General features: G+C 47.9%; 1 protein-coding gene across 7 annotated transcripts in view; it reads left to right on the top strand.

Moving 5' to 3' along the window:
• The window catches only part of MAPKAP1 (MAPK associated protein 1), a 208,809-nt gene that overhangs the window by 139,046 nt on the left and 46,566 nt on the right, over positions 1–23,197 (top strand). For 6 of the 7 annotated variants that reach the window (XM_045846402.1, XM_045846398.1, XM_045846401.1 and 3 more), the window contains one exon: positions 16,263–16,370. The exons of the other annotated variant lie outside the window; for it this stretch is intronic. In XM_045846402.1, the coding sequence (XP_045702358.1) occupies positions 16,263–16,370 (108 nt within the window). The remainder of the gene's footprint in view (positions 1–16,262; positions 16,371–23,197) is intronic. 7 annotated transcript variants of the gene reach the window in all.

Raw genomic sequence — 23,197 nt, 5'->3', positions numbered from 1 at the left:
GCAGAGAGGAGACGCTCATTGGCCTCGGAGTCAGCTGAAGGAGACAGGAGCTGCGGCGGAAGCTGCTGGATTTACTGTTATTAGCAAGGCAAATGGAAAGCCAGCAGGGCAGCCCAGCTCCCAGATAATAGATCTCACAAGAAGGAAAACTCGCGGCAAGGAGGACGGCTGGCAGCCGCGGCTCCTCCGCCACCACTTTCCCCAGCGCGTCGCCGCCTTCTTTTGTGTGTCTAGCACAGGGAGAAGCACATTTTAGCATCTTAGGTTATAAGCCACAATTGGCCTAGCATAAAACAAGGTATTTAATTTAGCGTCTTACCTTGTTGATAGATTCAGAGTTGAACATGGTGAAATGTGCAAAATTATATTAGTGTAGTGAGAAATAATTGCTATTTATTGAGTACTTATGTGGGAGACTGAGAGCTTTAGCTGTGTTATTATCTCGTTTCATCTATAAAGAACCTCATGAGTTAAAAACTCTCATCCCCAACTTGGAGCTGAGAAAGCAGTGCTTCAAGTTAGCTGGGATTTGAACCCCACCACTAGGTGTAACCAATGTGGCGGAAGGTATTGAGGCGAGAGCCCAAATGTCTATAATGGGGCCACACAGGTACTGGCAGTAAGAAAGGCACGTACTGGGGCCTCTGTCCTGGCTTGGGACAGCCCTGGTTGGTACTGTTGTGGGGAGAAGGAGGTGGCCAGGCAGAGAGGACCCGAGGTGGTGGGGGTGGGGGGCGGCCAGTCTCTGAAGGGTCTGGCCGCCCACAGCAGGGAGCGGGGCAGCTCCGTGAGCAGGCAACACCCAGAGACCGTGAGGACTGAGGAAGAGCTGTGGTTCTGGGCAGCAAAGACCAGGGAACAGGCTAAGGCTCAGCATCCAAGGGACGGCAGTACAGAGAGCCGGGTCCTGACAGGGTCGGGCCGAAAGCGACAGTGAGCAGAAACCCCATTGTAAAAACTACCTCTGCAAAACCAGTTTCTTAAGAATGCCCATGAGAGGCCAGCATACAGGTTTTCTCATTAAATCCAACACAGCTGGCTTTTTTCTCTAGTGTTAGAACAGAGGAAAACTAAAAATAATATCTTTAAATGCTAAAATCAAATTTGGTACAGAAAGCCATCGTAAGAGGTGCTAGAAAACGGAGACACCACATCTACCCAGTCAGTTCGGTTAGTCACTCATCAAACAGATGTGTATCAGGTTCCCTAGCTGCAAAGATGTCCAGCCTCACACTCAACCGCCCTCTCGGGTTCGAGTCACCGAGAGTCGTGGTTTAAGTGGAATTTTCCAAACTATTTAATTGTTCTCTAGTCATGTCTCCCCTATTACTCTCCCCCTCATTCTTACTGAGCAGGTGTAGGTGAGTGCAGATAAATTAGATGTATAATTTACGCACAAGGGAATCAAGACTGGCGGGCGGCATCATGGAGGAGGTGTGATTCGCAGAGAACCTAGCAGGGCACCAGGCCTGGGCGCAGCGTTCTGGGCTGAGCTGGGCTGGGCCAGGCTGGGTCAGGGGCAAGGGTGGTTCCTAAAGGAGTCATGAAGGCCAAGACCAGACTAAAACAAAGGGAGCCTTGTATTTGGTTGGCCTGAAATTCAAAAATTCCCTTCCCTTGGAACGGAGCCTGCAGGTGAGAGGAATGTTAAGTGGTGCAGCTTTCCCTGTGGCAAGGAGAGGAAGTAGGTCAGTCTAGGAATGTGATGGGGCCCATGTTGTCCCGGGGGTCAGCAGGAGACAAGCGAATGCAGGGAGCTGCCAGAGGCCAGGCAAGTCCTGGGGGTGAGCGGAAAGGAGGGTGTGGCTTTGGAGGGGCGGGCAGCGGCGTGCAGGTAGGAGACACGCAGTCCACGCACTGAGCAGTGAGGAGGCCAGTTTGGCTGGATTACAGAGGACGTAGATGGACAAGTTCGGGTGGACAGATGGTCTGAAGGGTAGGGTAAGGAGCTGGCCGTGCTCAAGTTGTGAGATGAGTTTGAAGGTAGCCGTGATAACCTTCGGAGTTTGAATCCAGAGAGCAAGCACCCTCTGACGGCGGGGTGAAGAATGGATGGCTGGAGGCCAGGAGGTGGGCTGGGAAACCATCCCCGTGGGATGGGTGGTAAGCGACGCAGGAGAGCTGAGTTACGTGGGCAGAGTCTGTGCAACTTGGGATTTGACTCAGTGTCAGCGAGGAGGAGGAGGAGGAGGAAGGCTGAGCGAGTGTTCCAGACGTGTGAGCGCCTTGTGCGCTGCACTGACTTCTTGGAGGAGCCGGAGTCGGGCTGACTCGTCTTTGCATCTGCAGCGCCCCCCTCAGGGCAAGGCATGTGGCGGGTTCTGTAAACGTTCGATGAACAGCCGAGTTCATTCATTGGGAGACTCATGTCTCATCATTAGAAACCCAGGCACAAGGAAAAAACTTGTTTGGGAAGGAAAGTTTATAGCTGATTGTCAGGTAAAATTAGAAGCAAATAACTGCCTGGAGTTCTGTTTGTTCCTTGTCAGCGGTGCCTCCTCGGAGAGTCGGTGGAAGTCCCTAAAGAGGACCCGGACAGTCTCCCCCAGGGCTCAAACCCGCTCGCTCCACCACGGCCACGGGCACCCGGCGCGTCCCAGGACACTCGCTCTGGGCGCCTTACTGAGTCTGCTCAGCGGGCCATCAGGGACAGCACAACTACTGTCCTCGTTTCACAGAGGAGGAGGCTGAGGCTCAGGGAGGATGTGGTTTACCCACGCCGGTCTCTGGCGTAAGCAGGTTTGAGTGGAAGTGTTCAGATTGCTCAGCACCGAGGCAGAGTCTAACGACCGAAAACGTTTGGCCCGAGCCCCTTCTGCATTGACTCCGGTTGGAGTCACTGTTTTTTTATAGCTCAGAAAAGGCTGCAGACAAATGAAGTCTCCTTTTTGTTTGTTTCTTTTGTTTTTGTCCTTAGGTGCTTGTGACTAAATTCGCTAATTTCACTGGCTGTCAAGGCTGTGTTAGGGAAAATGGGTTTGAACTGCTGTGGTTTTTGAGTGCTGGACTGGATGTCAGAAACCTTTGCCATCACGGGCAAGCCTGTCACTCTGGATTTACTGTCTGCTCCCCACAGCCGAATTCCTCAGCAGTGTGATTTAGCGCCTGGCTCCCCATCAGCCAGTTTTGGCATTTATTTGAATGCATTACCCCACTGGTTTTCATAAACTATTTTACAATTGTTTAAAATAAATGACTGTTTATTTCCACAAAAACCATCTGTATTTCTTTACAGAGCAACAGATAACTGGATGTAAAATTCGGTAATGTCACAGTGTCTCAAGTTAAGAGAAACAGATTGGACTGAAAAATTGGATGCTGAGAGACAGTGTTAAAGGCTTCCACCCTTTCTAGCAAGTGATACCTGGTTCTGGAGAAGGAAGAAGTCCTGTTTTTCACAGGTGCGGTCAGGCCTCCCTTCTCCGAGGGGAAGCGCGCCCGTGGCAGGTCCGTACGGGATGCGGACTGTTGGCGTTCTTTCCGGCAGCGAAGCGTCTGTCCCTGTCAGGGCGCTCTCTCTGGTGGAGGTGGCGTGGAGACGGCCCTTGTCCAGTGGCTGCCAGCCCTCTCCAGATTCGGAAGTTCTGGGCTGCCCACGCCCACGTCTTCTTGCTCTGAGGTTGGGCGGTTTCCACTTAGGCTGGGCGTCGTGGCTCAGAGAACTCGGGGAGCAAGCTCGTTGAGACACGTGGTGGTGGCGGGAGAAGGCAGGCCTGGGTGAAGGAACCGAACTGATTGGAATGGGGGGGCAGGCCCCTGACAGTGTTGGGGCCTTCCGTTTTCCAGCCAGTGGCCAGAGCAGCAGACGAGTGAGCGTGTTTCAGCTGGACCCACACTGCCCCATCCGTCCCCAGGAAGCCCGGTCAGAGTGGGGGCCCCTGGAGTCCGATGGAGGCGGGTCTTCACGTCTGTTCTGGACTGAGAGGCAGTCGGGGTGGTAGCCAAGCAGACCAGCGTTCCACTGAGTCACAAAGTACTCACTGAACACAGCTCGTGCCGGCCGTCCTCGGGGTGCAGAGGCGCACAGCTGGCACAAGGGCCACGCCCGTCGGAGAGCTCTTCGGTGCGGGCCTCTCGGAGAAGTCCAGAGGCAGTGGCTCCCGCACAGCGTTTCGGCTCCCTGAGTGGGAGAGACTGGCCCTAGAGAAGCGGAGCGGGGGGAGATCACCCCAGGCAGAGGCACTAGTGTGAGTGCAGGCACAGAGGGTGGCAGCGGCATGGTTTGGGGGATATTTCTGGATTACTGTGTTACTAGATGGGAGGGGGGAAAGGAAAGGAAAGGAGACCAGGGTGCGGGGGAGACCGTGAGGCTCAGTTCCGGCCTCCGCTGGAGAACTAGAAGCACCCACCCACTCCTCTACCTCTAAAAGTGCTGCTCGCAGAGCAGAAGCAGCAACTGAGGAATATGACTTACTGAATCCTAGGAACAACTCTGAGAGGCAGGTGCTGTTATCATCCCTCTTTCACAGATGGGGAAGTAAGGCACAGAAAGGTTAAGTAACTTGCCCAGGGTCACACAGCTATGAAGTGGCGGAGCTGGGAATTCAAACCCAGGCAGTCTGGCTTGTAACCATTGTGCCATCCCAAATGCGTTAGGGCACTGCCTAGACCCCCCTCCACACACTCACGTTGTTGGTATCAGGGCAGGGATCAAACCCAGACCTCCCTACCCTCAGTCTGCAGGGATGGACCCCTGGCACACCACCTCTGTTCTCAAAGCCTGAGTGTGGGCGTCAGGACTGCCCTCGAGGGAGGCCAAATAGGCCAGAGAGAGAGAGTATGGGGTCACCCTTCGTCTTCCACAGCCCGTCTGGAATCCATGAGGAGGACAGGGCAGGCACAGGTGTCCAGTCTGGGGTGACAGCAGCAGGTGGGCACTCTGGCCCTTGGTCCTCAGTCTTGGCCTCTGTGTGAACAGAACTCTGAGCACCAGCAGCTGCCCTGCTCCTTTGAGTGGCTCTGCAGTCTCTGGTCCAGCCACGGCCTGACTGGACCACGGGAGCCCTGAGCAGCCTGGGGTCCGCGCCTTTTAGTCCCTGGCTCCACGGCTGCTCACGTGTCTCCTCGGCCACCGATGAGCCCCCGGAATTCGTGGGGAGCCAGAGACAGGGAGAGAAGGCCCCAGAGACCCCAGTCCCTAATCCGATCTAGCAGGGGTCGCCTCTAAAGTTGTTCCAACTCGTTTTTTTAAATTAGATGTTTAATGACAAAAGTAATAATGCCCGCATATACCCCCTGTCAAAAATCTGAACAAGATAGAAGTCTGTACAGTAGAGAGCAAAAGCCTTCACCTCTGCCGTCTCCCCAGAGGCAGCGCTAGCCAACAGAACGGTGAGAACAGTTTGGCTCGTGTCCTGTCAGACTGTGCCGGCGTGTGTCGTCTGCAGATTTGCACTTACACGTGTAAGTGCACTTACAGCTGGGTTTGGTTTTATTAAACTGGAGCATACTCCATGCAGTGTATATATTTTCAAACTTAATAGTATGTATAGAAATCTTCCATGACTTAATAAGTTCACTTATTTTTTAAACAGCCATCTAACATCCCGGCGTACATAATACTGTAATTTATTTAATAGTTTCCTACTGGAGAATATTTAGATTGTGCAGTTTTTGATATTGAAACAGTGCTGCAGTGAACACCTTTGAACCTACATCATTGTGTGCTTTGGAGTAATGTTTCTCAGGACGGATTCCTTTGTTGGGTCAAGGTTGTTCAGTTTTAAATGCCACCTCGTGGCCGCCGTCCTATTTAACCACGATTACCCAGCACCTCCTCCGAAGAGCCGTGCTCTGGGAATGCAGAGTTGGGTTTTTGAAAAAGTCTCTCCACCCCCATCCCCAAAGATCGCCCTGACTGGAGGGAGGCGGGGTGGAACAATGACAAAGAGACAGAACCACTGCCCACCCAGCCTGCGCGGTGCACCGGCCGAGACAAGGCCCCAGACCCCAAGGAAGCCCGGATGAAAGAGCTCCTGATTCTGCCAGGGATTCAGGCGAGGCTGCGGGGAGGGGGGGATGCCCAGAGGTGTGCCTTCCCGCGCCTCCCAGGAGCCCGTGTGCGAGGCCGGCTATTCAAGAAGAAATCCGTTGTAAAGAATTATGACGCTCCCGCACGTTCTCCTACACAAAGAAGGAAATCTCGGCTGCACGCCCTTTCCTTTCCTCCTCCTGGCACTTTCTGATTGATGATTGGAAATGATGGCAATACATAAACTATTTTTCTTTTTATTTTATGACCTGGTAATAGCAGTAACATATTTCCAGTAAATGTTTTCTATCGCAATAAAAAAGTTGTAACAGGACTAGAAATGGGTATAGTTAAACCCTAAAGAAATCACACTTTCAGAACTGTGGATTGAGGCAGTAACTCTGTAAATCATGTAACGCAGGAAAAGGCCCCCTCCCGGGAAGGAACTCGGGGCGAGCAGCTGGTGTGCACACTGAGTGCTGGTCAGATGGGGTGGCGCCTCCTGTTAGGGCCGAGCGACCCTCGCTTTGACCCCTTCGAGGCCAACCATCCCCTTCCTCTCTCTCTCTCTCTCTCTCTAGTCTCCCAACCCACATCTTCACTCCTTTCTGAACTGATAAATCACCTCAACCTTACGGTTTCTTTTTTCCAGCCCAAAGATTAAGAAGATTATAAAATGCTCTTACTGGAATACAGCACAGTAGTGTGGTTAAGGGCCCGGGCTCTGGAGTCACACACCTGGTCCTGCCCTCCCCAGGGCACGTGTCGAGGCCGCTTCACTTTCTGTCTCCTCCTCCCTTACAATGGGGCTATAGTAGGGCCCGCCTCCAGGAATTTTGTCATTTAGAGAGCTAATGCATGCTTGTAAAGCACCGTGTTGTGGGGGGCCAGGAAAGACCGTGTTGTCAGTCACTGTTGTTTTCAAAAAGGGCAGATTGATGATTTTGTTAAATTTGCATAGTAGTGTAACAGGCGACAGTTATCGAGCATGGGTGGTGTCCTCGGCACCGTGTTACGCACGCTCTTTGCAGTTACTCCAGGAAGGTTTAGGTCACCTAACTTGCTTGTAAAAGAGCCAGGCTTCTAATCCAAGCCTTTTTGCCTCCACAATCCAACTAGGATTAGATACTCAGTGGCAGCAGTGACGGTAAACTCTGAGTAATTCTGTCGCACGCCAGACATGGTCTCCTTTGGCTGATAAAGATTTGGAACGTAATGTTAAAAGCCTGTGCTCTTAAAACTCGAGGACCGGTCCAAAAAAAAAAAAAGTAGCATTTCCTTTTTCTAATTGGAGGCAGAGCAGCCTGCTCCTTGATCCTTATTTAGGCTTTGTTACCCTGAAGAGGATGGATAGAAGCTGCGGCTTCTGCGTCTCGTGTCCTTAACATGCTGTAAAAATTAGGCCCTCCCAGCCTTTGTCTTTAATTTCTGATTCTAGCTGACACCTTCATTAATGGTCCAGTGCAAGCTTTCTGTCGACTTGAGGACTGCTGTGCAAAAGTGGTTTGCTGTCCTATCAATAATAGTCATAATTTCCCCAATACTCTCATCAGCAGTGAATTGAGTCTTGCAGCAAAGAAATGGAAACCCCAGTGCAATGGTTTTAAAGTGATTTGTCTTGTAGACGGCGTCTTATTTCAGTAAAATCAGGTCAGCGCAGCACTGCTGGGTCAGATGTAAGTCTGATACAAATTAGTTGGAGGAAATTGATCATTTGAACTTTAGGTTATTTTTAGCCACTGTAGCTTTTTATATATATCTCTTTTCTTTGTTTACATTTGTTTTAATAAACTCGAACCATCATTGTCAGGCAAATTAAATGTCTTCTCAATTTCAGCCGGGCCTTTGATAAGAGGAAAGACTGCTCTCTCCCCACCCACGATAGAGGCCATCCCTTCCCAGCTTTGGGATCTGCTGTAGTTAATGGCGTCGCTTCCACACTTAAGCCCACTCCTCCTCATCCTCCCTCAGGCCCCCTTGCTGGGGTTTGTTTATTGCACAGACTGGCCCCTTGACCAGTCTGCTCTTCATTGCTATTGAAAGTTAATGGGGGCAAAATTGCATTCCCAAACATTTGAACCTGAAGTGGCCGAGGCCGAACTTAGTTGATCTCTGGTGATCGGTTCAATTTAGTTACGATTTTTTGCCATTAGGCTGGGGCTGAATGATGGTGATTTGGTTGAGGCCAAATGTCTGGAGAAAATTGGCTCCCTGATAAGAGTGCTGTTATCAGAGGGGGCTGCCTGCTCATTTACATTTAGATGAGTATTGATTATTTATTTACTCAGAGAAGTGAGATTCGTTTCCAATCTTATCTTTCTCCTCTCTGCTTGTCAGCAGAAAGAGAGATAGAGCTCCTGACATCAGGCCAAGATAACAGCACTTTGTAGTGCAGATAAAAGTTGGAATGGGCCTTTTTCTGGTCTTGACTGAAAGGATAAGTTTTAAAAATTAGAACTGATGGGTCATGCTTTCAAAACCTTTCCTGAAGGTTTTGCAGTTTAACTAGGCAGGAGAATTGGTTTATAGGAACAGCCTTGGTCTTTCTTCTTTTGTAATAGGAGTTGTATTTAATTCTATTATATTCAGCTGTTTCACTGAGAGCAAATTGTGCACTGGCTCAGAATAGGCTAAAGTGTGACCTTATTGTCATGTCAGCCTGTTCCTTTTTTATTATTTAAATTCCAAATGATCCCATGTGAGCCTCCAAGGGGGTATAAACTACAGTGGTTATCACATGAATATAACTCCCATGCTTACTTATGTTAAGATCTAGCAGAAAATGATTACAGCCGCCCCTAGAGGAAGAGCCGTAAGCGACGGGGCCGACACTAAATGCAGACATTTTAGAATAGGTGGTGTCGGGTCCGAGCGCTGATGGTGACGGGGTCGGCTTGTCAGCCATGGCGTTGGCTCGGTGAGGAAGTCAGATCCCGCCAGCCCCTGCCGTGGGGCGGATGAGGCTGGCACAGTTCGCCTCGAACGGGTCTCCCTGCCACCAGTCTCCCTTCCAGCCCATCGTCAACAGTGCCACCAGAGGAGCCTTCTGAAAACACAAAGCTGATTACGGCACCCCCTGCCCTGCTGGCACTGGTTGCTCATAAGAGAGAATCCAAACCAATAGCCTCGGTCAAGTATCCCAGCTGCAGCTTCCCCTCGAGCTCCCACCAAGCCTAGGCCTTTCCACGCTGAAGTTCCCTTGGTCTGGGGGTGGGGAGGGGTTTCAGTACCTCCTTGCCTCTGCACACGCTGTTTCCTCCAGGAAAATGCACTAATTCCTTCTGCTTCCCCTGGCTCCAAGTCCTGCTCCAAGTCCTCCTCCAAGACTGGGGTCAGATGTTTCTACCTCAAGGCAGGGGAAGTTCGTTACACCCTCCACTGTGTTCCACAGCACCTCGTCCTGACCCAGGGAAGGGCACTGTTTGGGTCTTTGATAACTGATCTGTTTGTGTGTGTCCCCCCACATCCCCGGCTTGCTTAATGGCAGGAATCTTTCACGATTATTCATCTGTGTCTGGGACATTATCGACACTCAAAAAAGTTTGCTGACTGGATGCATGGATGGCACTGTAATGTCACATATCCTTGGATGCCTGTGCTGCCAGAGTTGGTTCTGTGGGTTCTGGCATTTGCTCACCGTTTTTAGACTAGATTTGCAGGACCCGAGACACTAGGGAACTTGAGGAACCCTGGCTGCGGAACAAGCCTCTAATCTGAAATGCTGCCCGTAGCTTCAGAGCAAGCTGGTTTAAACAGATATGCTCCCTCTCCCACCCCACACGCCTGCCTTGGACACGTGTGACAAAGGATCGCTGCTCTGGTGCCAGCATTCGCTGCCACCTTGTCTCTTCCCGAAATGGGGCTGTTCGTCTGTCGTGACTTCTGGGCGTGGGATCTGCCTGCACCTCGCTGCAGCAGTTTCTGTCCCAGCCTGCACTTGCAGTAACGGCAGCCCTCTGAGGGGAGTTCTGTTGTCCTCGTTTTACGGATGAGAAAATGCACGGGGAGTACACAACTTCCCCAGAATGCACTGCTGCTCCCTGAGAGGGTACAGTCAGACACCAGGAGTTTCTGCTCAAAACCAGCCTTGCCTCTTACTTGCTCACACTTAACCTGTTCTGGCCACTTTCAGATTAAAGCAGCTCTTTAAGCAGCTGAATGGGAAATAGCTGACATGAAGGCGTATCCATGGTAGCGTTCAGCCTCCGACCTTACCATTTTCCCTCAGACAGGTGGTCCTCAAACCTGTTCTGATGCTCAGCAGTAATGATAGGTTAATTCGTGTATACCCCACTTCAATCCAAAAAAAAAACATTTGGGAAACATACATTACTATGGTAGGATAAAAAATATATGAATTGAAAACTGCGTGAAAGGAAATGGAAATGAAAGACTCGGAGGATTAAGTGACACAACGTGTGTCCAGTCATCACGGTCCGGTCACACGTTGAGTGAACTTCCCCGTGGGCAAAGTAGGAAGGGACATAGCATCATTTAGTTACAAGATTTATGTTCAACTGTCCAAAGATACAGAAGAGCAAGCCCGTTGCTCCGAGGAAGTACAGCTTTCCCTGCGACCAGCGTCTGGAGGAAGTGTCTCCCATGGGTTTTGAGAAATGAGATGCAGAGTGATTGCGGCGATGGTGTGGCTCCTCCCCCTTTGGACCTCCGCACCCGTGTCCCGTGGGTCTGGCCTCGCAGCTGGCGCTGCGCCGTGAAGGCGCCGCGTGCTGAGACCGTGTCTGCGCAGTCAAGGACTGAAGGGATGGCGGGAGCCGGGCCAGCCTGTGCGCCTCCCCACACAGCAGATGCCACGGATTTTCTGGGGAACCCGTGTGCCGAGACGTCTGCCGCAGGTTTACGGAATCCCAGAAAAGGCCTGCCCGAGGTGCCCAGAGCCGCGTTTTGTCCCTGGCCCGTTTGGTGGCACGGCATCACTGCAGTAGTAAGCACATCACTGGAGTGCCCAAACAGATTTTCTTGTCACTGCCGAGCAACTGCTTCCAGAATCTTCCTTTTGCGTTTCCCTCTGCTGTGAAGCGGAGGGCTTGGGGCCTCATGTGCAGCTGTGACATTTTAAAGCCTCTTTCCAAAGGGTGGATGTTGCCTTGAGAGCTGTGTCCTGTTCAGTGTGAAAGCGCCTTTTATATTTTATGTAATCATTTTTTTTGGCAGAAGTGTATGAATAGAAACTGACTTCACAGCTTGTCCTTTTAAAATGGTTTTGGCTGCTACTTTCTTTTCCTTCCTCCCATGTCAGCTTCTTTAAAATGAAACAAGCATTTGAGAGAGAGTAGGTCCGGGTTGTCACCATCTTGAGCATCATTAACAGACCGTTATTAAGTACCTGTTAGGAGCAAGGCACTGTGGTTCGCATGTAGCATAGAGGGTGCAGGCCTGGGCAGCCCTGGGTGTGACCCCAGTCCCACCACTTCCTGGGAGACACGGAACAGTCCCTTAGACTCTGTAAGGCACAGTTTCTCCCTCTGTGAAGTGGAAGCCGTGCTCTTTAATCCCAGGGTGCCGGTAAACCAGACGATCCTGCAAAAGGCCTAGCGCAGTACTTGGCATGTAGGGGACCCTGTTATGGTATATGATGGCTTAGTGCTGTTCCAGTCTGATGAGGAGTGATGACTTCTGACACTTAAAGAGCAGGACTACCGTATCAGACACTGTTCTAACCTCTTTACAACTGTTAGCTCACTGAATGAATCCTCCGGCAGGCCGGTGAGGTGGGACTCAGCCAGGACCTGACCGAGGCAATCCGGCCCCAAGTTCATGCCCTTCACCATCACACTACAATTGCTTCTCATCTGTGCCCTGCCTCTCATCATACAGTAGGGCACGGAGTCCTCAGTCTAGCTTTTTCGGGGAAAACATGTGAAAATAGTCTTTCTGTGTGAGATGAGTTACCCAGCGCTGGGGCAAGAGTTAAGAGAGAAACTGATATTTGGAGCAGGAAGTCTTCCACTTGGGTTCAGATCTCGAGTCTCACCTGCGATTTAAGCACACCTAATCTTCCCCCAAGTCAGGGTCCGTCCGTTTTCGCTAAGTTCGCTAAGTTCTGTAGCTGTTATGGAAGAGCAGGGAGTACCCCGAGCAGATGGCCTCAAATTTTCAGTGACTGACAGAACTGGGCACATATGGGAATATTTTTAAGGGAAGATGGGGAGAGAGTCTCCCTGGGTGGTTGGAAAGATAGGATAATTCCGTCTTCATAAGGACCCGCGATACAGCCATAGCATGGCATATTTAGTATGTGTGGATTTCATTGAAATAAATTATTTCAGGTCATTTTCGTTTTGAACTTAAACAAGAATTTAAGTGATTCAGAACCCAAATGAACCCACAAATCTATAAAAATCTATACTTACGCTATAAACTATGGCCTCTTTATAATTGGCCAGTAATTTATAGTTTGCGAGAGGAAGAAGGGTTCAAAACACACAGTTTTTGAGCCAGAGATCTTTGGGTTTCATTTTCCCATTTCTCCGTCCTACCTTTGTGATCTTGGGCAAGTTACTTCACCCGGCCAACCCCCCGGGCCCCAGGCTGGCACACGAGGATAATACCGACCTCTGAGAGCTGCTGCGAGGATTCAGTGAGGTAACGGACACGCAGTGCCTCAAGCATCGTGGTCACCCAGGAAATGGGACTCGTTGGCATACTAGGCGGCCAGGAGAAAGCCCTAAAACTACTTTCTGGAAACAAACTGTTTTAATAGAGATACCTGCAATACCCCAGAAACAAGAAAGTAAATGTTGAATGGTGGTGTTTGTGGCTTTGAGCGTGGGGCAGGGGCTTGTGTTTAGGAGTCGGAGACCCTCCTTAGTACTCCCTGCCTCCCCTGGTCTCCCTCACCCGTGCTCCCCAGGCAGCTGCCGTCACCGGGAGGAGGAAGTAAGGAAAGGATCAGCCGGAAGTGCACCCTAATGCAACCACCCGTTGGCTTCCCGCAGTCGGGAAAGGGGCGGCTTGCTTACAGCCCAGCTGCCAGGCAGGCAGCCCCAGAAGCCCCACGCCCTGCACGCTGCACTTAAAGTCACAGTAAATGTGCCAGGTTGCAGGGTTACTTAAGATGAAAATATTGATCTGCGTAAATGGATAATGTCTACTTTTGATTAAATTTTGCATGTGAAAGACCCATTGGAGATGCCATAACGTGTGATAATTGTAGTATCCTCAGATAAAAGGGCTTGTAAGTGTATATGATTTTTTAAAATTATAGAAGTAGCCTTCGTTTATTATAGGAAATGTGAAAAATACAGAATAACAGTAAAGAAAAATAAAAGCACTTCTATTCCCACTATTTGGTATGGCCACTATTCACCTTTTTAAAACACCCTTTCAGTATTTTCCCCCGTGACTTACACATATTTTTCATAATCGCAGTCATCCCACACATATTGTGTTATAATTATTTTTTTAATAAAATAGCATATTATAAATGTGTGGGATGACTTTTAATATCTTCATAATATTTTACAATATTTTCTTGGACCAAGTATATCAGAATGTTTTATTAGCTCTAGGGTATTCCTAATTTTTGGCTATCGTGAAAAAATGATGTATGGCAGTTCAGCCTGTGCCCGGGCACCACCGTGAATCCATAGGCACGGATGGCAGGGCCCTACACACTGCACTGCTGGGAGCTACTGGGGACGGGGCAGTCAGAGGCTGTTTAACAGTCCAGTGTCGTAGAAAGCATCTCTCCAGGTTCAGGGGTGACTCCCTTCCCTGCAGGGGGCTGAGGATGCCCACAGCTGTGAAAGGTGTGTGTTAGGGAGGGGGAAAGGAGAGGGTGCTTAGGAACCTCCCACCAGGAAGTTTTCTTAAGTTCGCCTGGGCGTGATTTTCCCGTGATTACAACCACTAGCAAATGTGAAAGCATGCAGTGATCAGCAGCAAACGTGCCCCTGGTCTTTGACAAATGTCACGGACAGGTGACAGATACAGGTAGCAGAGACCAAGAATTACCTGTATTCCCATACCTTTATTTGCTCAATATTTTGAAATTAAATTTAACTATGCATAATGTTGAAATACAATACCTTCTTAACCTGAATACAGCACACAAGGGGGGATCCCCAAAACACAGAGTTTATTTATAAAAAATTGCATATTTATTCTTTTTAAAAAATATTTTTTTTATTTATTTATTTTTAGACAGGGGGAGGAAGGGAGAAACAGAAGCATCAGTGTGTGGTTGCCTCTCGCATGGCCCCCATTGGGGACCTGGCCTGCAACCCAGGCATGTGCCCTGACTGGGAATCCAACCTGCGACCCTTGAGTTCGCAGCCCTGTGCTCAATCTACTGAGCTACACCAGACCAGGCTGCATATTTATTCTTAATGTTTAAACTTCAATCACCTTCAAAATAATCTGATGCAATATACCTATTGAGATGTTTTCTCCACTGCTCAAAACAGTTTTTGAACTTGTCAATTTCGATGCCTTTTAGTGCTCCTGTCATTTTTTGTTTCACCTCTTCCACATTGGCAAAATGTTTCCCTCCGAGGACTTGTTTCATCTAGGGAAACAAAAAAAGTCACTCAGGGCGAGATTGGGTGGGGCACAGGGGTCATGTCGTTTTTTATCAAAAACTGCTGAACACTCAGCGCAGTGTGGGCAGGTGTGCTTATAAATCACCCGTCATGAAATGGGCAAATGCATGGAAAGAATCTTCCCAAAAAACTCACTGAAGCCAAATGCAGCCTCTTACAACAACGCCAGCTGGTACACTGATAGAGATGGGTTCCTAGAACACTCACCTAGTGGGGGAAGCCTGTACTACAAGGGGCCCGCCCTCCAGAAGATAGTTCCAGCTTTTTGGGGGGAGTCCCACCTCATAGAGTTTTTAAGAATTGTGTAGACTTCCATGTACTTGCTTAAATACATAGTGGTATGTGTTTTGGGCATTGTTTACTTATTTAAGGTCTAAAAGCTGTATTATAAAAAAAGAACTGAACGTATGTATAAATTCTGAGAACTGGCAGAAGTGCTGATGAAATACCAATTAAATTAGAGAAAAGATCAAATACATCACAAATCACAGTGCCACAGATGGACACGAGACGTGGGGGAGGAGAACGCCGAGAGAGGAGTGAAGTGCCTCCAGCTGGCAGAGAAGTGCCGGTTACGTTGAGGGCCCCTGAAGAACGCATCTAAAAATACATGTTCTGCCCCGGGGCCCCGATGCTTCCCTCAGATCTCCGGCGCCTCCGCCTCTGTCGGACCAAACATGCCTTTCATGCCTTTCAAAGCGGTGAGGCAGGTTGGCCTCTCATCTTCCCCGTAACCACTAACAGCGGGAGTGGTCCTTTGAATCTGATCATTGGACCCGCTAGGTGTTATCCGAGAAGAGCAAGATCATCATTTGGCTTGACAAAGAAATACATGAATAAATGTATAAAATGCCCCAGCGTTTTTATTAAGTTCCGCCAGAACCTCCCGCCTGACAGAGGATAGCTGGTATGCCTGGTTTCCAGGATTATTAAACCTTCGTCTTTGTGTTTTCTTAAATGTTTCAAAAAGTCAGGAATGAGCACCCACTGTCCTTCTAGGGCTGTAACCGAGAAACCGGAGATTTGTTTTTTTCCTTAACATCACGTGATTCTTAAAAATTTTTTGAACATTTAGACTGTCATTAGAGTTATAAACATATCTTATTCCTGCTTGTAATTGATTATTCATTATTATATAATGATTATTAATAAGTACGTTTGTAGGAATCAATGTTTACTAAGTGTTTTTCTTTACTTGGAGATGAGATTTCACTCATCTCACGGTGTTCTCCTCTCCCACCTTTTATGTCCATCTGTGGCATTGTGGTTTCATGGTGTATTTGATCTTTTCTCTAATTTAATTGGCATTTCATTATTTCCTTACCCTTAGAATATAGTATCTCTGCTGTTCACAATAATCCTTCAAGGTTGTAAGTATTCCTTCCTAGGAAGCAGGATCAGAAAAGGGTAGGTTACTCGCTCGTAGCTAAGGAACCATGTAGCCACCTTGTGATCCCAGGCCAGTCTGACTCAAAACCTTCCACCTCCCACCGTGTTTGCGGGGGAACTGAATGGAAACAGACCTGATGACACTGTGGGACAAGCTGCTGAGTGAAACCTGGGGGGAAGACACCCAGCCTCTTCCATTTTGGAGAGCTGGACCCGCAAGACAGACCTCAGCAGGTTCCCAGTGCTTTAACAGCTTTTTGCCAACATGTGGTGCGTTTTCAATGTTAAATTCACTGTTTCAGCCTTCCTCCGCTCCCCCCGCCCCTTTGGTCTTCCAGGCCCCCAGTACCGCCTGGAGAAGCAGAGTGAGCCCAACGTCGCCGTGGACCTGGAGAGCACCTTGGAGAGCCAGAGCGTGTGGGAGTTCTGCCTGGTCCGCGAAAACAGTACGTCGGCCCCCTCGCTCCCTGCCTGTCTGTCCGGTGCTGTCTTGCTGGGAAGTCATGTGTTCAGGGACACTGGTCTGGCCTCCCCAGGCAGATTGCAAGTGACTGTTTTCCAAGGCAGAAAGAGCTCAGCCTTGCTGCCAGAAGTGTGTTCCGAAGCGAAATGATTGATTTCATGCTTTTTGGTAAAGTCTGCATCCTGTTTGGCTCTCTGTGATTAATTTTTTTTTCTATTAAACTGTATCTTCCTAAGTTAGGGAAACAGCTTAGAAATAGGAGGCCTTTTCTCTGAGGCAAAGACTGTTTTGTGTATAAGGCAACTGGCCCTGTCAGTGTTGCCATTCAGACGTCAGGTTTTAGAAAATTCTTGTTTGTGTGCCCTTAGCAGGAGGCAGTGCAGGGTTCCTAGTGCTGTGTTATAAGTCTCTCTACAACTTCAGTTGATTTCTCTCCGTTCTCCCTTTAGCGTTTCCGAGTTGTGAATCTTTGCCATTCCTCTCCTCTGCACTCCCGTTGACTTAAGGAGCGAGTGACACGTGAAAGCTGAGACTGTGATAGCCAGCCCTCCGAGGTCACCCTGCTCCAGGGCCTGTACACAGGCCCGTTCTTCTCCCCACTCCAGCTGTCATCCTTCGTCTCAGTGCAAACGTCCCATTTGCAAAGAGGCCATCGGTGATCTCCCTGTCCTCCTGACCCATCCCTCATTTGTCTCCCCCGCTATCTTTTGTCGTAGAGCATACTACTTTTCATTCATTGTGTATATTTCTGTCTATGATTATATATTTTTCTCAATGGTCATTTGATGTCTGTTTCCCCCATGAGCTGTCCAGGTCTCTGAGGGCGTCCCTGATCCACAGCAGGTCGCCCTTCTTGAATTCAGCCAGGATTCACTCCTCACCCCCAATGTACTGTAGGAGCTTAGTAAGTATACAGGGTGAGGCAGAAGAAGGTTTACAGTTGTGAGTACATGAAACACCGAGTTTATTCTTATATTCTCGTTTATTTGTGATTGTATTGTTTTCCGTACGAACAGCTGTAAACCTGCTTCTGCCCCAACCTGCAGACTGAGTGAGTGAATGAAGGGCAGTTTCCCATCATGCCACGGACCCTCTAAGCAAGACCAGGCTGCTGCTCGTTGACCAGGCCCCCGACAGCCCCTTCTAGAGGGGCACGTGCAGAGCTCCCCAGGCAGGTCCGATGTGCTCCTCACATTTACAGCAAATTCTGAAAAGCAGAAGGTTGGTTGGTGTCCCCGTGGTCTGTATGAGTATCTTGTATAAATACATAAAGAAAGAAAAAACATTCAGGTTCTCAAATGGTCCAGAAAATTCAAATAAGTAGTAAGCATTTGTAAAAATGTTCATCCCTATCAACAATCTGAGATACAAACATTTTAAAGCAACCTATCAAATAAGCCAGGTATTTCCAAATGAGTCCTCGTTGCTGGGGACAGGGAAATGGGTTATATTCCTATACTGGTGACTATAGTGTAAGTTAACTTAATGTATCTGGAAGTATCAAGAGACCTAAAAATGTTTACCCAACATTTCTGCACTTGGAAATCTATCTTACGGAGAAAAGATTTAAAGTGCAAGAAAGATTTATGTATGATAGGTGTTAGATATTTATAATATTTACAGGAGTACATAATGTCTATATAATATCCCCATATGGGAAAATTATACGGGACATCACCTTTTGTAAAGGCAGACTAAGTAATTTGAACAGATTTTTCCCACTGAAAGTAGCAAAGCTGATTAAATTCTACAAATCATAGAAAATTAGTAATAGCTGATATCAGGAAGGAGATTGAACTAAAAGGTAAGATCAACACCTAGGACAAATTTTGTCCTGACAGCATTTGAATCGGAAGGCTGCGATATTTAAAGAAAATTTTACATCCTTTAAATTCATAGATTGCATAAGAAGAAAGGTCAAAAAGTAACAAGTTAAGCATTTAGCTCAAGAAATTAGAAAACAGAAAAGAAAAGGAAAGAGAATAAAAGGAAGGAAGCAATGAAAGTAAGAGCAAAAATTAAGAAAATAGAAAATTTAGGGACATCAGAACCAAACACTGGGTCTTCGAAAAGACTAACAAACTTGCTAACACCCTGAAAAAGTGGATCAGAACCATGGGAGAGAAATAAATAATGGGAAAAAACCACAAATAGTAACAATAAGAGCGGCACACGACAGATCCTGCAGTCACCGAATAGATAATACAAGGTTATTTTAAAAAGTCTATACCCAAATTTGTGAAAATGTAGATGAAAAAGGGAAAAAAAACTTAAAATTGACACAAGAAGAAATAGAAAACTTGCATATTCCCATAACTATTTTGAAAAATTGAGTTTGTGATTAAAACCCTTACCACAAAGAAACTGAGTCCCAGACCACGTCGCTGGCTAGTTCTACCGAACGCCTACAGAAGAAACCCCCCAGCCTAACCTACACCGGCCGTCCCAAAGGGCCGGCAGTGAGGTTGCACTCTCCGGGTCACGTGAAGGGGCCGTTGTAATCTTCTTACCAAACCCCGGTAGAGACCCTGCATGGCAGAGAACTTTCAGACCAATCCTAAGCAAATGGAACTATCCCAAACCAAATATGAACAAACTGAATTATAGCAGTCTAGTAAAAGAATGTAACACTCCCAGGTTGCTTTTATTCTAGGAGTACAAGGTGAGTTTAGCAATAAAAGTCCCAGGCAGTGTAATTTGCTAGGGTAGCAGATTGAAAGGAGAACGCCGTCTCAGGAGATGGAGAATGCTCTTCCGTTATTCTGAGTTGTGTTTACTGGAAGTTTTCATTACAAGAGAAATAACTTGGATGTAATATTAAGAGGGAAAATTGTCAAGGATACAGAAATAACACAGCTAGACTAATCTCAACTATGTAATATCAAAACCAACAAACAGGAGAAAACTGTACTTGAACAATGATTAAAATAAAAATTTAAAAAAAACAACAAACAAAAAAAAGAAGAAGAAGAAAAATTGGAAGGAAAATGCCAAAATGTTAATAGTGGTTATCTCTGGTCAGCAAGATTCTGGGTAATTCATTTCCCATCCTCTTTATTCTTTACTTGTATTTTCCACGGTTTCTAAAATGAGCATGCGTGGCTTTCTAAGAAGAAAAAGCCAACAAGTGCTGTGGGCAGGTTCACACCGACACAGATTACATAATGAGAGCGCCTCCTGGTTTCACGATCCTCGCGACGGATGCTCGAGTCACACCCACGGCAGAGCTGTGACAATGCACCTCTTTGTAGCTTTGCTTATCGGACTTTTTTACCTGATATAAATGGGTAATTCCTCCCTTCCTGTCTTTTTCTTTCATTCTTTAAAGAATTTAAACATACTAGGGGAACTCATTTACTAAGACAGGAACTCTGTAGTAGATTCTGTATCAGAATGTTGATTCCTTGTTATATAAATAAGAAAAAGGTGTTACTTATTAGCATCTCGGTAAATGTTTTGGATATGTAACACTTATTTACGTGAAATAATTTTTCGGACAACAAAGTGTAACTGTAGTGAAAACTTAGCCTCTCCTCTCTGTCCTAATTCCCCTCCCAGAGGCGGCAGTTGTTCCCAGGTTCAGCGGTATCTTTGATCCAGGGATCATCCGGGCATGTGCGAACATATTCTGCATATGTGTGTGGATGTACCCACACAAACACACACGCACACATATAGCCAGCCCTCTGGGTCCATGGGTTTAGTCAGCATCTGCAGATTTGACCAACCGCAGATGGGAATATCCAGAAAAAAGTGTTACGTTATTGCTGACGCTTACTAAGTAGTAAGGTCTGCGTGGTCGCGCCCCGAACAGTGTGGTGTAACGGCTACTTACAGAGCGTTTACATTGAGTTCGGTGTTGCAAGTGACCTGGAGATGAGCCGAAGCATGTGGGAAGGATGCTGAAGGGGACACGCAGTGCACCACGCCAGTCTGTGTGAAGGGCCTGAGCGCCCACGGACAGCGGAACCTCCCGGGGCTTCTGGGTCCCATCCCGTGCGGGCACCGGAGGCAGCAGGGCCGTGCACATACACATCTGTGCTCGCCCCCATTCGGAAAACAAATGGCAGCCAGCTGTCGTCAGCGCTCTGCGTTTTCCTTTTGTCATTCTGACCAATGTTGTGGAGAGCATTTCACATTGATCCACGTAATACTTTACCTAAAAATTTGCCTCCTTTTACCTGTTGCACAGTATTTCACAGTATACTGTGACTCTAAATTAGTTTTTGTTTGTGTCTTTGTTTTAAGAGGAGGTCAGACTTTCTCATACTAGGAAGGAGAGAAGCTGTGAGAATTGGTGGGTAAAGCTTTGACATCTGGGCTCTTGTCCTTACTACACTTCTAAGCATGAGCACACTCTCAGGTAACTTGTGTGCCATCTGTGAGCCTCGGCATCCCCATCTTAAAGGACCTGCAAGAACTTCCGGTTCTTACGCTCCGAGTCAAAGTCATGGTGTCAGCGGAAGAGGATGTTCCCGGTACTTACAAAGACCACGAGGCAGTGGGTGGTTTCAGATCCATAGAATACTATGACTAGTTTTTGTAAAATGGAAGTAAATTTAAAAACCAGTTTATTCTTTTTATAGAAAAGGGGTTTTTTTTCATTTTTAAACATTTTAAGTAGAAATTCCAATCAAGAACAAAGTATTATTCTCAAGTAGCTCCTATGAAAAAGTTGGATTGAGATTTTAAAAATATTTCAAAAATAGAATTTTTTTAACTTCTTTTGGTATATTTGATCAGGACAGGTTTAAGTTTTCTATTCATTGATTGGTTTTAGAGAAAGGGGAAGGGAGAGAGACAGACAGACACACCTCAGTTGGTTGTTTCGCTTATTTATGCACTTATTGCTTGATTCCTGTGTGTGCCCTGACCAGGGATTGAACCTGGAACCTTGGCATATGGGGACAATGCTTTAACCAACTGAGCTACCTAACCAGGGCCTTACAGCCATTTGAAGAATGAACTAAATTATGAGCATCTATTATGCACTGTTTAAGAAAACATGCTATCAAGCCAGACTGCCTTGGTTCCCATTCTGCCCCTGACACCAGGCTCTGTGACCTTGGACAGTTTAGCCTCTCTGGGGTAGTTCATCTGCCCTCCTAAGATTGATGGGAGGAGGATTTCAATAATCATAAAGTTCTTAGAAAGGTGCCTGGCACATAATAAACACTCAATAAATGTTGACCATAATTAACAAGTAATGAAAGAGCAGCATTCTGTGACTGACAGAGCAAGTGGGCCACACTTACAGAGGCCCAGAGTCACGGGACTGTCAGGGCCCTCCCGGGGGTGTGTGATGGGAGGAGGGAGAGCGAGTGGGGGGTGGGGCAAGGCTGTCAGGCTGTGTCGCAGGACCAGAGAACTTAGAAACCGTGCATTCTCCGGCAGATGTGTTTGCTGTTCTAGAAGAGATGTGCACCTTATAAGTAAAGCCATTTGATTGAGAAGACTGCCGTAAGAGTGGGTATTGTCTTTCAGTTTTCCTTCCTGGAAACTGTGGGGCCTAACTTTGTATCAAGAACATCAAAAGATTTTTTTAAACTTGTTTAATCAGGCCTTGTGTTGTAAGGCATGGTACCAGACATTTGGAGAATGGGCTCTCTTGTAATTTTCACAACCGCCCCATAAGATATTTTGTCTGTGGAGAGAGGTTGTGACTTGCCCAAAGTCAGCTCGCCAGTAAATGATGGAAAAAGAATTCGAAGTCGGCCGTCTGATTCCAAAGGCCCCCCTGGGATGGTTGATACAACAACCTAAATTTCCAGTCCTAAGGATAGCGATGGCAACTGGCTTTCCGAGAGAAGCAGCTCGCGAAGGAAGCTGGGATGACAAGGGTTTCCGCCTAGGGACTGAGAGTTAACATTTGTGCTTGGATCCTGGCCTAAAGAAGGAAATGACAAGCCAAAGTCCTTGAGCTTTCCAGTTTGGATTCTTGTCTGATAATCTGCTACACCCTTCAGCCAGCTGTCTGCTACAAGCTGGAAGCGGACCAGAAGGAAGCAGGAGTGCGCTGGGGGAGGCTGGAATGGTAGAAGGCTGCCGTTCTTGTCCAAGCGTCGTGCACGTCCTGGCACCAGCCCGAGCCTCGGTGTCCTCTTCTGCCAAATGTTGCCAGTGGCCTTTTCTCTCACCCACGGGTCCTAGTGGGTCACCCGTCCAGGTCCCGAGAAGAAAGCTGCGGCATGAGCCAGCTCGTTCATTCCACACACAGCTGTAGGGGAGAACCCTGGGGGTTCCCCACCGCCGGGGCCACGGGAGGCCCAGCGTCACACCGGCTTTATGGAACACCAGCAAAGCGTCAGACGCCGTGTCTTTGCCGTCACACCGCTCAGCGGCCTGTCCGCACAGCAGCGAGTCCGCGCAGTGCCTGAGGCCCGGCCTGCAGAGCCAGCCAGACGAGGGTGAGCCGGTGAGCCACCGCGGCCTCTGACACCGTTTCACCTCCCGGCCGTAGCGGTTTCCAGTGTAAATGGAGGTGGTTGAATCTATTCCACAAGATTTTTTTTGTTTGTTTTTGAGGTTTAAATGAGATACAAATGCTCTCCTTAAAAACAGCCTCTTAAGCCAGTGTGGGCATCTTTATTTTACAGAAGACTTTTGAGACTTACGGGAGTGATTTGCTCATCATCACTGAATAAAAACTGGGGGCCTGGAAAACCATGTCTTGTGTCCATTATTAAGTCTCGTGAAACAACCGAGTCTGATCATTGTATTTCCCAAATGGAAGTTACTGTAGTGAGAGGCTTCAGTTCACTGGACATCAACTGAACCTTCTCTGAGCTCTCTTCCTTTTCCAGGAGACCG

The sequence above is a fragment of the Phyllostomus hastatus genome, unplaced genomic scaffold, assembly GCF_019186645.2.
Source record: "Phyllostomus hastatus isolate PE091 unplaced genomic scaffold, TTU_PhHast_1.1 phas_contig_495, whole genome shotgun sequence".
NCBI classification, from domain to species: domain Eukaryota; kingdom Metazoa; phylum Chordata; class Mammalia; order Chiroptera; family Phyllostomidae; genus Phyllostomus; species Phyllostomus hastatus.
This window is presented reverse-complemented; position numbering and strand designations above follow the sequence as displayed.